The following is a 15,692-nucleotide window of genomic DNA, read 5'->3' on the forward strand; positions in this document are numbered from 1 at the left end:
ATGAACATGTTTAATTTGGCTTTTGAAACGATAGTTCTGAGACCAATTGTGCCCTTCCTAATTTGGAAATATTTTCTTTCTGGTTTTTATTTTGACATGTACCCAGCCATCTACTTTTGTTGCTATTTCTAGCATCCCAAGGGAGCTGCTTCCATGGTTGTCATAGTGCAGACAAACACAAAAGAAAACCAAGAATTCGGTGCTTTCATAAAGCATTTATTTTTATTTGAAAACATTATACAGGCATTACATTGCCACAGCCAGTCCATAGGGGAGCATGCAAATATCAAAAATGGACAGTTTGTTGAACTTATCGGTGTAAATTTTTTTTGGTTCATATTTTCCATCTGCAGTGTTGTCAGAATTAGTGTGCTTTGTTATGTGGCTTAACAATAGAATCCTACCCATGGGGTAAAATCTGTACTGGTAGCTAGCTGGGGACTACTAAATAGTTATAAATCAAAAAGAAACCCAAAACAAACAATACTACACGCTTGTCAAAAGGTTAATAGCACAAGTTAGCAATATCTAAACTAAACATTGAAACAATTTCATGGGACATGGTGGTGCAAATTTTTCCATTGCTTGGTCACCTGGTCATGTATTTGAGAGTCTGTAGATGTGGGAAGGTCTGACCAAGGCAAGCGCTGTCCCCAGTGCAAGTTTTCATTGAGGAAGTGAGAACCACCATTTAATCTCTAGCAGGGTTTAGGAGAATTGTAGTTTGCTTTTACCCGATCAAATTTTGCACAAATTGCTAAAGTCTTATTCATTGAGGAGAGATTGATTGTGGACTTAAAAACTGAAATTTTTGCTGGTGTCTACTGAGGTTATGAAATCTCAGAAACTAAAACAGCTAAAGTTAATGTTGTCCTACTCCCATTTCCCACCCCATTCCCAAAGGATCAATGTTTTTTACACAGAAAAAGAATTTGTTCTTTGTAATTTTTTTTTTTTTTTCCTGAAGGGTCAGTCTGGAACTCCTGATCTTGAACAATTCAATATATTATCAACCTTTCTAAATGGAGACAAACCAACACATTGAGGTCACCCAGGGACATGAAAGTCTCAGTACAAGGACACTGAATGATAAAGGGTATACAGCGAATTCATTTTAACATTCACACTTGGTTTCCATACAATGGAGTCAATTAAAATATCCTATAAAATAATTCAGATGGCAACCTTTAGCCATCTGTTGATTGCAAACTTTTTGGAAATTTATGTTTTTAAAAAACTTCAGTCTACTGAGTGGACTTGGAAATAATTTCATCCACTTGCTTCTCATAAGACTTTACTAAGTGTCTACAAATCAATGTCATAAAAATGAATCAAAGACGAAAACATCTGGCTTAAAATAAATACTAAAAATGCAATAAATCAAGCAAATTATTCAAACCAAAGGAATGTAAACACAAAAATAAAACCACAGTCTTTAAAGGTCTTCGGATCTGAATGGACAAAATATTCAGAGAAAGGTATTTAATTGGTTGAAAGGTAGCAGAGAGATGATGTTGGCACAGTTGTTTTGATTTGATAGAGCTTTAACGCTGATACTTTCCCCACGGAAAATAAAACATGTTTCCTAGGGGGCTGAACTGAGATGACCATTACATCTGAATATCAGAGAAGAGAATTTTTCTTCTCCATCTCCAAGGGTAAGTCCACTCACCCAGTGTAGAAGGCAGGCAAAAAGGCAATGTGGGTGCTGACAGACAGTGTGGGATGCTTTTGCCTGCCAGATTTAGGCCTTGTACAGGCACTCTGGGATCAGTCCTTCTACTGTAGTCTGTCCTTTTACTTTCCAGAGACCCCACTGGTGTTTTGCTTTGCTTGCTTGTGTAACATACATTGATTTAAATTGCCCAATGTCTCATAAACATGTATTTTTCCCCTATAAACCCTGTAACTCCATTGAGGATCTTTTTGAATGGTATTGAAGTCAGCCAAACTAAAAGAGTACGTTACATACTGACACATAGACTCTTTTCTAAATAATAGAAGTCTGTGGTGTTTCTTAATTTCCTGTGTTTGAAAAAAGGGCTATTTTAAGGGTAACAGATTAGACTAGTGACATATCATTCATAGTCTTATCAGGATCCTGCAGTATTCTCTGTGTCCATAAGAATGTTGTGTCAATATACCTGTTATTGAATGGATGCCAAATATGACCAAAATGCCAGACTTTTTCAATGATGACTTCGTTACCACTGCAAAGTGGCCAGATCAATTAAGCCATTTTCAAAGACTGCTCCACATCAGCACCTTGACTTTGTTAGGAGGTGGCACAACCAATGATTTTCCACAATAAAGGTAATTTCCATGCTGGTGTATTTTTAAAAAGGTGTCACAGAATTAAAAGGGCAGAGAACCATGGCTTTTTCCAGCGCCTTGATTAATTTCCATATTATCACTAAGGAAATCTAGAAAAAAAAGAAAAGATAGTTTTTGAAGAGAGGCTACAGGGAGGGGCAGAAAGATTTTATAATTATATATTGCCCTAAACACAAATGATATTATTTCTGGGGGCTCCCAAAAGCCACAGAAATGGAACAGTCCTTATCTTGTTATTACAGGGACTTGATTAGCAGAATCATGTGGCACAACAGAAAGGCAATGGCCTGGAGTAATCAGAGATCAAAATATAAAAAGGCTAAAATGTTTCTTTTATATCTATTCCTAGAATAGAGAATTATATGGTCAGTTGCCCCTCCCTACAAAGGTCACAGCACAAAATACTTATTGAGCAGGCAATCCAACAGGTAACAGAGGAAACCATGAGCCACCAGGTCCCTAGGATAAGGAAACTTCTCAGGGGTGGAGCTCCTGTGGCATGCATCACTCATATAGTCTGTGCAAAAAAATAAAGTATGACTCTTAAAAAGTGAATTGCCATAGAAAAGTGGGGTTTATGTTGACTACATGTGGGTCTGGCAATAGTTTCCATCAGGAGTACAAAACATCCTCCTGAAAGTTGGTGTGATAACAGTAACAATAATAATAATACAAATCATAATAACAATAATACTTGCTTTTGATTCAAAGGTTTTCACAGTAATGAACGCAGGGGAGTTGTGATCAGGATACACATTAGCTAGGCATCTTTCCGAGTCAGGTGGATTAGAGCCTGTGTCTCCAGTGATGTTGAGCTTGCTCCTTTCACAAGCTTTCAGAGGATTTGCTACCTTGCAGTCTACCTGTGTAAACTGCACCTAGTAAATACCTTTCTCTATGTACAATACAGAGATGATGGGCAAAAACATGGCCAATGAGTTGGCCTCAGTGGGCAGGGCGGGCCTCACCCTAGGCCACACGAACATGAGGCTCCTCTTCGGTCTCCTGGCCCAGGCTGGTGTAGGTGACTGAGGGTTCCACCTGAGCTGTGGTCGGTAAGTCCACAACAGGTCCTGAAGGATTGCGGAACTGCTTATACACTCGGGGGTCCTGGGCTATGTAGGTGGAGGTGGAGGAGTAGAGCACCAGCCCAATGAGGATGGTGAAGAAAGACAGGAGATAAAGTCCTGAAAACTAAAAAAAACACAACAGTAAAGTCATTTGACAGCCAGGGCAGAACCACTGACACATTAACGAGGCACAGAGAGATGTGAGCAGAGCTGCTTCCTCTCAGAACAGGCAGTGTGATGAGTTGGCCAATACCCTTGATGGAGAATGAATTTTCTCATCCTACACTGGCTTGGTCCCATTGATTTCCCCTTATCTTTCCTAGACCCTGTGGCTAACACAGAGGAACACTTCGCTAATGGTCTCTAAAGTGCCAATCTGAGGATCTGGTATGGTGCGAGAACTAGTTAAGCACAACTTAAAATGCATCAAGTTAAAAGCAAAAAATCTCCAATATCACTCAATAAAAAGTTGGTTGTTTGTGGCTTCATTAAACTTAGAGAAATACAGATATCCCCTTTAGGGTTGTAATGAAGCCATAAACAATGAATGGCTCACTGACAGCTGCATCAGGGCACTCTCGTTACACCTTAATCCAATTCAGACACTATTTGTCTTCCTAGTAGGAATTGTTATTGACTTTGGTAAATATCTTTGCAAGATTAGATTATCCTCGGACAGAAAGAAATAGTATAACATTCCATTCCTGACCCACTGATCTATAAACAAAACCAAACAGGGCTGTATATACAACATTCTGCTTCCTAATCTACTTGCTTGACAATTCAGAGAGTTTGGGGGGAGAGGGAGAGAAAATACTGGTTTATACAAGTCGCAAGAATTTACGTATGTTTGTGGAAACTTATGACTTCTGGACCTTCTTGAGTAGTTACACTGGAAGTAGTTACTTCAGTAGTTACTGGGGAAAGAGTATGGTAACAATGTGAGTATTGCCATTTCTTGTGTTTCATTCATTCATTCATTCATTCACTCCTTCATTAAATGAATAGTTTCTTATATGCCTTCTCTATATCAGACACTGAACTATGTACTGGGGAAAGAGAAATGAAAAATATGTTGATCCCTACCATTTAGGACTTAATTGTCTCAGTGGCCAAACAGGTACAGATAGACAAAAACAACACAATGCACTTACAGCATGCCAAATCTCATTTCAGTCAATAGCTAATAACCCAGTCTTGACCACATCCTGTGTCCATGGGGAAAAAGGCATCAATTTTATTGTCCTTTTTAATGCTAATACTGAAAGAACTAAAAACTGCTAAAAAGACAAAAATTAATTGGAAGTTGGAAGAAAGGAAGACAGGAAAATGGCCCAGAGATCCTATGAAGTAAGTTACAAGGCTATAATAAAAAGCTAAAAGATGGCTCTAACTGTAGTTCAATAATAGGAAAGGGAGTCTTGAAAATGGCTCATAAAAAAAGGTATCCCTGCAACTAAACGTCCCTGCTACAGTGTTGTTTTCTTTCTTTCTTTTTGCAGCAGCAAGGGAGCTAAGGCTAAAGATGCTTTTCTGATTTTCTTTCTAGAGCACTCCACACCCTGTCCCTCAATTCCTTTATTTTTCACATTGAAACCATATGATAACCCTACTTTAGATGGATTTATGTACTAGACTCAGCTTGTAACAGCTTCATTTAATTAACTTGACATAATTCACTTTTCCCAATGAAAATAAATGTGCCTTATTCTTTGATTCATAAATTTGTAAAATAAAATGGTAGAAAAAGAAGACCACTAACGGTACAGTCATGTATGATCTCAGAAAACCTATTTACACTCAAACTTGCTTCTTGAAATTCTATATTCAGGAGCTTCACCCTTTACCTGAAACTTCGGTGAATGAAATAGGTCTGTTCCTAACATTACCATCACTTCAAATATTTTATTAATTACTTTCACTTTCAAAACTCCACCCATATGTCTCTAGTTTCAAGCAAAGGGTCTTAGGTGTGAACCTGCCTCTACTGCAGCATATGGAGGTAGAGAGACGACGAATGAGCACTTTATAGTTATCCCTGCATTCTAACCACCAAGCTGGCTTCAGATCTCAGCTCTACCACCTTCTAGCTTCAATTCTGGACACATTTCTTAACCTTTCCAGGTCCAAGCTTCCTTAGCAGTAAAGCACACCTATTATAGGGTGGTTAAAAGATTAGATTCGATAAGGCATGTAGAACACTTATCACAGTTTCTATCTTGCTGCAAACATTCAATTCACATTAGCTTCATTCTTATTATTTTTTTGTTATTACTATAGCACTTATTTTATCATAGTAATACTGATATATCTTATAATAATCTGATATAATCATTGATTAAATTGTCTTTTTTTTCTGTCTTCTTGAGACAGGGTTTCACCTCTGTCACCCAGGCTGGATGCAGTGGCACAATCATGGTTTACTGCAGCATCAACCTTCTGGGGTCATGTGATCCTCCCACCTCAGCTTCCCGAGTAGCTGGGACTACAGGCACCTGCCACCATGCCTGGCTAATTTTTGTATTTTTTGTAGAGACAAGGGCTTTGCCATGTTGCTCAGACTGGTCTCAAATTCTTGGGCTCAAGCTGTCTGCCTGCCTTGGCCTCCCAAAGTGTTAGGATTACAGGCGTGAGCCACCGCGCCTGGCCTAAATTGTCTTTTTTCAGTAGTCTCTGGATTACGAGGTTGTGTCTTGTTTGACCAATGCCAAGTACAGAGCTTGGCACCATGTAGACATCTACTAAATATTATCTGCTATTTCTTTTTTTATCTTGAATGAATAATGGGGAAGTTTCAGACTAAAGAAAGAAACATAATAAAAAAATCAGCCTGTACCAGTGGAGTAGTTCAAACATTTTAGCTTTAAACCAGATAATGCAATGCCTTTCTAGTACATAAAATGCTCAACAAAAACCCGTTAAGAAGGAAGTCCTAGTATGAATCTACAATCATTGACTCCAAAAATCATCTTCAAACCTGGGGTCAGTCAGAGGAGTGTGATAGGACGATGAATTGGAAGAGACAATGAAGAAAGCCAGAGTCTGGAGAGAAGACTCAGGGCTGTTGGTCAGTGGACTGGCATAGAGATGTCATAAACTTGGGGTGGGCAGGATTTGGCAATTGAAATAATGTAGTGGCAGAGACAGGAAAGGATTGAATACAGAGTATCCAGGTAGAAGGATTGGATTCCTCTCCATTTATGATTTTAGACTTGATCAATATGACAAAGAATATACTGTTAAATTTTGTAAAGCTAATGCCCTCACCATTGTAAGAAATGATACTTTAATGTACTGCTTAAAGGATCATCCCTTTTTTGGACATGGAACCATCAGGTTGAGTGAGAAATTCATTACAGAATTGTTTTCTTGGGACATAGCTTTAGCATAATAACACATAGTTTATTTTTAATGCACTTCTATTTAATTCATATGGAATTCAGTCAAAAAATAGCTCCAAAGATAGAGAGCATGGGATTTTATATGATGGAAGTATCTTGGAAGTCACCCAAGAGGCTTTATTAATAAATGGTAGAGAAATTTTTCATTTTAGATACAAGCCCAAAAAGACAGCAGTCAAGCAAGCATTATGATTAATCAGGATAAATGTTGAATGTTATAAATGTTGAGAGAAAGGTTTGCTGCTTAAAAAATAAAAGTAAAAAAAAGTTTTATTTTTCCCTCTTTTTAGCTTAACTTGAAAAAGAAAATTGAATCAGGGATACCTAATAGAATGACCTTCTATTCTGGATGGTGCACTTTTCTTGTAGAGCATTCATTTCAAAAATCAATCAATCAGACAAAAGTATTGCACAATCTAGGCTGCTTAACTTACTAACTGCAAATAAATACTTATTTCTACCTCCCCAAGTAACGAGAACAGGAACTTCTCTGGAATGCTACATGAGGACTGAAAGCTGTCTCTGAGTTACAGGTAAGGGAAGCTCAGGCAGAGGCTGGCTGTCTCCATTGGAGAGCTGGGGCTGCTTGCTGTCCAAAGTGTACTTGGAGGGCTTTCCCTTTGCAAACTGTAGCCATCAGAATATGCTGTTTTTTCTGTGCTGCAGACACACTTTTTCCTGCATTTTATCTAACTGGAAGCCTTAAGAATCTGAGAAAGGATAACTCCTGTATGAACACGACCATATTGCAGACGCTGTTTACTTTGCTGCTGTCTTTTTCACCTTCATGAGTCTCTTTGAGAACACAGGTCAGAAGGCACTCACTGTACATACTGAAAATCCCTGAGTGCTGCTTAAAACAATCTGACTGAGACACAAGCTATTATACAGGATGAGGTGGCTTGGAGGATGGATAATAAGGCTGTACAAAGCTCTTTAACTTCCAACCAGAGTTAAACCTAGCTCTTAGAAAGAAAGCTGGCCTGTCAGTTTGATTGCTATTTAGTTCCTGTGGCATTCAGCACATCACAGACCAAATTTTCATTTCATTTTTGGCATTCAACTTCTAAGTCAAATTTTAATAAACCTAAATCTATACAAGTAGAAAATCATGTGGTTTGAAAGTCATTTCAAAGTCCATTTATAAATACATCAACTAGACTATGTGAAGAAGAGGGCAATGCTTCAACGGCAACTTTCTTTTTCTAGCTTGACTGAAAACATGGCAGAGGTCAGCAGAGGAGAACATGAGTGATCCCTAGAGAGGCGCAAAGTGGACTCTGGGTTTCAGCTCTACTTTTGTTGAATATATGTACCAACCACTTCTATCTGGTGGGCCTGGGTTTTTCCTTTATCCCTGGGAAGTGTACCTTAAAGAGTCCCTTTAAGCATATGTCTCTGTGTAGCTTTTTCAAGGCTCCTAGCCTGGTGTGGTGATGCATGCCTGTAGTCCTAGCTACTCAGGAGGCTGAGGCAGGAGTTTGAGGCTGCAGTGAGCTATGGTCTTGCCACTACACTATACCTGCCACTACACTATACACAAGCTGTCTCTTTAAAAAAATACTCTCTCTTTCTCTCTCTCTCTCTCTCTCACACACACACACACACACACTACAGGCCCCTTCTGCTGACCTGATACCATCTGCCTTCTGAAATTGCATTCCTATAATGAATGCTTGCTTTCCTTGAGCACAGTGAGTAGCCTGAGAGAACACTGCCCCGATGGCTGCTCATGTACCACACATGAGCGAAGGCCAATGCTTTCAAGCCCTCAGATGTTCCCAAGGCTCTCTATGATAAGTGAAGGAAGCAAACACCAAATATTTCACACCATAGCTCAAGGGTGCTATTACTGTTAAACTTCAAAAGACATGTTACCTTTTGAGGCTGTATTGGATATGAGCCTGCCATTGAAACAGGCATACTACTTGGAAACATGATAATGGCAAGAGTTAAAACTGGTCCATGAACTGCATAAGGAGGCTGCACAGAAATGAATACAAGGATATTTCTAAGTGTTATTAGACATTGCTTCTGATGAAAAGGTATTTCGCATATATGAAGGATATGTGGCCATAACGTGGCCATAATAACCATGTCCTTTCTAGTTGTTATTCAGTTTATTCTTTTAAAAAGACAAAGATGTAATTAAACTTTCCCATATTTTTAACTCTTTGGTAGAAAACATCTATGAGGGTAAAGTCTTGGAATCTGCAAATTTAACAGTTGCTTCAAAATCAATGCAACCATGGGTAAGTAGAAAAATACCTTGCAATGATTGGTTATTCTCAACGTTACGTAGCACAACCCAGAAAATGTGGGTTTAGGAGCTACTAGGGAGAATTTCCACATAGAGAGATTGGTCTGTTAACTTCAACAGGCACATGATTCCTGGGAAAAATGAGACTTTTAATTAAGTTTGTGAAAACTGTCCTGCTTATTCTTTGCCATGGAAGACAGAGTGTCCTTTACTTACCTACTCTGTGAAATAAAATGCACATAGGAAAATAAATCAACTTGCACACTAACCATAACTTCTAGATCAAGAAGGAATAAATAAGCCCAACTCTGTTTCAATTGGAAGCAGATTACCAGTTTGGAGGTTCTGGGTACCAGAGTAGTTTTAAAGATCCATCAGTGACTAAATTAAAGTAACATGTGAATTAAGAATAAATCATTCACTCAATGTAATGCTGCTATAGTGAAGAATAACTAAAAGGGGAGTCCCACTTTATATGTGAATTAAAGGGTGGACCTTTTGGCAACTATCTTAGAAGAAATGAAGCCAACTCTCTGCGTGTCCTTATGGGGAGGGAGAGGACAATTCAGCATTGATAACACAGCTCGTCTCTTGGCAGCCCCGTGCTTCTCAGAGGGCTGAGGACCGTACCGGGAGCTTGGGTACAATTGCTTGGTGTAGGGCAAGAAGATGTTGGTCAGTGCTGAGCACGCTGTAAGCTGTGGCCTGTAACGGTAAGACCCTGGGACGAAAAGCTCTGCCAGGTCCTGATCTATTGCCATTGGGCCTGAGCCAATTGCTATTCAGGCCAAGACAACTAGACGGACCTGGCTCCATGGAAAAACCAACACAAACAAGTTGATGCCTGACCTCCTAATTTTGGCTCTGCACTAAACTAACAAGATCATTTTTATTATTATGAAGTACATTAAAAATGCAAAAGTTCAGCTTCTGGGCTTACTGAACTGGAAATAAATCGCCAGAAGAGACCAGAGCTGTTTCAGATACTTTCAAACTCCTCAATTACTGCTCTGTCTCCTATTCTCATGTCCTTTATTTCTCCTCTTTTCTTTTTTTCCTTATTTCCTTTTTTGTTAGAAAAAAAAGGACTAAATCTTTCTGGTTAAATATTGTGATATTTTGCTCTTCTAGGTCATTCCATGCAAAATATGAAATATGGGAAAGTCACATAATCTACTGACAGATACCAAAATCAGCTGTCTTTAGAGACTAAGAATAATGACCCCCACAAACCCCTGCCTCCCATTCTTTCTCCAGTTTGAGAATTTGAATCTCAATTCATGTTAATTTAATCAAGACAAAAATAAACAAACGAGTGCCTCCGTCAGAATGCCAAATGGATTCTGTATTCGTATCAGAAAACCAAGTCACTGCTAAGATTTCAATACTTGGGAAATAATTTAATCTCCAAGCATTGTGTTGTTAAAGCAAAGAGAAGTAGCAACCAGGGCCCTTGCCTCTGTGTGCCTATGTCATCACCCAGGGCAAGGCTCTGCTCTGAGCTGCAATCCCAGTTTGGCTTATGAGGTCTTCTGTTCAGTCTGCAAAACCAATTCATTTGGCAGTATAATTTGTGCAGCCAATCACATCTAAGGCCAGTAAGGGTTCTTTTATAGGCAAATATCTTCCCCGGTGGGTAATTTCACACATGAGTACAGCAATCGGGAACTAAAAATGGATTTCTGCCATTATCTTTTATATGACAAACAGACATTTTCACTTGGTCTGATGAACTGATAGAAATCCTTGTTCACACAGATTTCTATTTTCTGCATTCCAGCAAAAAAGAGAGGCCATAATAGCCAAGTCAGAAGTGGAACAGAGGGGCTTACTCTGTGGGAGTGGTTAATTATAGGCTCAATTACAACAAAGGCCATTCAATGGCTCATTTATGTCACCTTCCCGTGCATCCTTCTTATTATCAGTAGTCAAAAAGACATTACATTTGTGTGGGAGGCACACTGAGCAGTGACCTTCACTCCGTTTGGACTTTTGCATCACAAGACATCTATTTTCCCTCTGCAAAACACAGAGGTACATGCTGGGCTAGAGCAATTTTGTAAGAGATTGAATTTTAATGCCAGGGAAAAATACTGAGTTTGTAGAAGTGGTAGTGTAGCAGCTCAACAGATCCCAGAGACTCCTGCCCCATTACAATGGAATCAAGGGGTGGAAATGGAAGTGTCATCATTTTCTATTAGCTCTGTTGGCCACTAGCAAAATTTTTGCTTCCTGTCACTGCAACCTTTGCTCTGTTGATCTTAAAATTTTAGGGTCAGAGAGAAGAACGCTTCTGCCAGAAGATAGAACAAAGATTCCATGCAGGGAAAGTTGAGGCTGCCGTCTGGCCACTTTGGGCTCCTCATGCTTCTGAAACAATAGGCAAAGAAGAGAGTTTCAGTTCCGGGTGGGTGGCTGATCTCAATTACCAAGGGGAAACTGGACTACTACTTTCCCAGGGAAGTAAGGAAGAGTCTGTCTGGCGTTCAGGAGGAGATCCTTTAGGGTATCTCTTAGGATTATCTCTTAGGATTATCATGACCTGTGATAAAATTCAATGGAAACTACAATAAATCAATACAGGCAGTACTACTAATGTCCCTGACCTTTCAGAAATGAAGGTTTGGGGTCTCTTCATGAGGTAAATAATCATGACCAGTTGAAGGCAAAGGGAACACAGAAACCGTAGTGGAAGAACATACCAGCAGAAACCATGTGACCAGTTACAGAAACGAGAACTGTAATTCTCATAAATATTTCTTCCTTGTTATGAACACATTTATGTGTGTGTATATATAGCAAACATATTTGTTTTCTTCCTACCCTTGTCTCCTTATTATATAACATAACATTATATAGCATTGACTTTACATCATAATATGAAAGGATATGAAGGAAAAGAGAGAACATCATCATTTAAGGACTTTGCATCTGCCTTTAAGGCAAGGGTTAGTGTGTTTTCCAATTGTATGCAGGACAGTCATTCATGTTAGGCAAAAATAGCATCTTATTATTGTCTTTATTTAGAGATTAAGTATTATTTAAAGACATGTGTAATTGATGCCAAGTTGAAAAGGGACGGACTTGTGATGGTTAATTTTATAAGTCAACTTGGCTGGGACACAGTACCTAGGTATTGGACCAAATAGATGTTTCTGTGAGGGTATTTTTAAAATGAGATTAACATTTAGGTCAGTAGACTTTGAGTAAAGCAGATTACCCTCCATAATGTGGGTGGGGTGAGCCTCACCCAATCAGTTGAAGGTCTTAAAAACAAAAAAAGACTGAGCCCCCCCCCCAGGAAGAGAAAATTGTATCCCTAGACTGCCTTCAGACAACTCTTTCTTGGGTTTCTATCCCGCTGGTCTTCCTTGCAGATTTTGGACTTGTCAGCCTTCAATGGCCTGAACCAATTCCTTAAAATCAATCACTCTTTCTCTCTGAATACACACACACACACACACACACACACACACATTCCTGTCGATTCTGTTTCTCTGCTGACTAATATAATTGGTAACATGACAATCTGTGACACTAAAGATCTTTGACTCTGATGTAAACTTGTAACAACTCCTCTTTGTGGTAAGCTTTTAGAAGTGCAATGATATTTTTCAGGGAATATCAAGTGGTGTTTCATCATACGAGCTCTAGAATCAAAATCAAGGGATTTACATTCCTGTTTGCCTCTTCCTTGCTGTGTCTTGTACAAGTTCCCTACGTCTCCAAGCCTCAGACCACCCATCAGTTAACTAAGGACAATAATAGCACCTGCTATATGGAATCACTGTGAGCACTGAATGAGATGAGATATAAAATTCTTCGTGCAGTGCTTGCCACATACTAAATGTTAAACAAATGTCAGTGATTGTTATCTTTACATCACAAAGAGTAAATTCTAAAGCCAAGATTGGTATAAAAATCTTCCTCAGATGCCTTTCTGGAAAGTTCACCACAAATCAATTTGAATTGCAAATGCAGTTATGGAACTGGCTATTTAAAAAAAAGAACAGAACAATCAAACCATCTGGAATGGAACACATTTTTGTCAGTGCAAATAATCAACCTCTGGTTTATAGACTCCATGTTTGGGCCTGTTTATTTCAAGATTTCTTTTCCTTCTTTCTTTCTTCTTCTCTCTTTTTTTTTTTTTTTAAGAGATGAAGTCTTACTATGTTGCCCATGCAGTGGCTATTCACAAGTGAGATCATCACATACTATAGCCTCAAACTCCTGTTCTCAAGCAATCCTGCCTCAGCCTCCCAACTGAGATATTTTTAATAATGCATAATTACATAAGTCACAGGAATCCTCATAATTTTCTATTCTGTTTACATTGTTTATCAATTTTGAGCAACTACTCTGCATTGGCACAAATCATGTTTGAGCACCCATGAGCATATATGAGTAACTCTAGCAATTCACTTTGCTTCCTTGGTGTGGTAGGCTGAAAAATGGTCCACCAAAAGACATCCACATCTTAATTCCTGGAGCGTATACACATTATAATATTTGGAAAAAGAGTATTTGCAGATGTGATTAAATTGAATATCTTGAGACGAGAGATTATCATTGGTGCTATGGACTAAATTGTGTCTCTCCAAAATTCATATGTTGAAGCCTAACCCCCAGTGTGGTTGTACTTGGAGATAGGGCCTTTAAGGAAGTAATTAAAGTTAAATGAAATCATAAGGGTGGGACCATGGTCTGATAGGATTGGTGTCCTTTTAAGTAGAGACACCAGAGAGCTTGCTCTCTCTTATTCTAAGAAAACAATATTCAGGAAAGCAAAACGAATAACAATTCTAAATTAGGTATGATCATCTTAGCAAACAAAGCTGCAGTCTACTGCTTCCAAAGTATTTTTGTATATATCATTTCATTTCATTTTTAAAACACCAATCCCTCAGAGAAGCATAGAGTACCACGATAAGCATCTTGATGCTAAGGAAGGTGGAGGTGTCAGGAAGTTTAGTAGCTACTAGGAGGTTTAGCAGTGCACGTAGGTCTCAGATCTTGTAGTGACAGCTTACACAGTGCCCAAAGGCCTTGACCCTTGGCCCAATTCTCTTCCCTGTCCCCTAATTACTTTGTTAGCTACATTACAAAGTAGTAACTCTTTTTGTTTCTTCCATTCCCTATACTCAAGCTTCTAAGGGCAAGCTATCTTTCTTTTGCATAGGGGAAGGACTCAACTTTAATTCAGCATCTCTTGGAACACCCTTAATGAATTATTGATAAACTTGGAAGCTGTTCTTTTTCTATTTATAGCGATGAACAATCATCAGGAAATACTATCACGGCTGTGGGAAGGAGGAAACCCCTTGACAAAATGAAAAATGAGCTGCCCTGCATCAGTATTGGAATTCTATACTTCTTTCTTTTTCATGCACCTGGTGGTGGCAGGAAAGACAAAAAAAATGAAATAAGTGGATGAGTAAGTTATTTGGAAAGAATATTATGAAATGGCAGCTGTCAAAAAAGAAATCATATTATGGGTTTAATGTGTGTGTTTTTTTTTTTTTCTAAATAAGCTCTTTAGTTCCTGATAAATAGTTGCTACCTTCTCCCAAATAGCCTTCAATATTCACTTTTAAATTCCATAATATCATGGAGAAGTATGGGCATTGGGCTCAGAGTTTTGGGTTATTCCATGCTAAAACTTTACAAGGTCATTATTATTGAATTACTATGTGAAGTACTATACAGTACTGTATAGTCCTTGAAATCCATGGGGTAGTAGACAAAATGTAACTGAGACATTCAATAACATTGCTAGGTTCTTTTTCCTTTTCAAAATTAAACTTTATACTATTAATATTACAAAAATTAAATTGTCTAATGCCTTAAGACTTGAAAATAAAGTGAACTTTGAGTTATGCTATTATTATATACACAAATTTTTGTCCTCAAAATCTAGAGGAGTCTGCTAAGTTTGACATTCATGAACCAATATATTCATAACCATCTATATGTGTCTATGTATTTTTGAGGAAGATGGGCATGATGAGACATCACCAAGCTGTAAAAAGACCTGTAACCTGGAAAGGACTTCTTTGCTGTAAAATTAGCCTGTGTGTATAATGGTCTCTTTTATCTGGACATATGATTCTGGGAAAAATTAACTTGATAATATTATTGTTATTACCCAAAATGGTTTCCCCTGGGGTTCACTATATGTAAGAAATCAGTTTAGAATGCTCTCCCTGTCTCCCATGCTTTTCCTTCCCAAATAGCTCATTGTTCTTTATAAGCTACTGCTTTAACATTCCTTCTCTCTCACATCTTACCTCAGGGCTACTGGTTTGCATTGGTACCCACTCATTCCTTGTAAGTAATGAAAACCATAAACTATCAAACTGAAGATATTTCACAGCATGGTGTGTATGCTACAGATATCCTTATAACAAAACTAATAGATACTGCCTTAGATGCCACCAAGAACTCAAATAGGGGCCAGGCACTTCACTTAAAACTGGGTAGAAATAATTACAATTGGCTTTGAAAACAAGTTTGCACATTTAAAGTGCAAGGAAATTTGTAGTATTTTGTGTATAGCTTCAACCTTTAAGCAGCTTTATTAATGACATACTTTGTAGAGGAAATGGTTGTTTTCTGGTGCCAAAG

The 15,692-nt window shown here is 38.4% G+C and overlaps 1 protein-coding gene across 2 annotated transcripts in view; it reads right to left on the bottom strand.

The window, feature by feature from the left end:
• Positions 1-203: 203 nt before the first annotated feature.
• The window catches only part of SLC35F1 (solute carrier family 35 member F1), a 398,228-nt gene continuing 382,739 nt past the window's right edge, over positions 204-15,692 (bottom strand). Inside the window, exons 8-9 of one of the 2 annotated variants that reach the window (XM_003898255.5) lie at positions 3,303-3,528; positions 204-2,423 (exon numbers count right to left, since the gene is read on the bottom strand). In XM_003898255.5, coding sequence (XP_003898304.1) covers positions 3,304-3,528 — 225 coding nt within the window. In that variant the 3' untranslated portion in view covers positions 204-2,423; position 3,303. Of the gene's footprint in view, positions 2,424-3,302; positions 3,529-6,001; positions 11,433-15,692 lie in introns of those variants that run through there. The other variant, XM_017958371.3, reaches the window with a different exon arrangement.

This window comes from Papio anubis, chromosome 6 (assembly GCF_008728515.1).
Source record: "Papio anubis isolate 15944 chromosome 6, Panubis1.0, whole genome shotgun sequence".
NCBI lineage: Eukaryota > Metazoa > Chordata > Mammalia > Primates > Cercopithecidae > Papio > Papio anubis.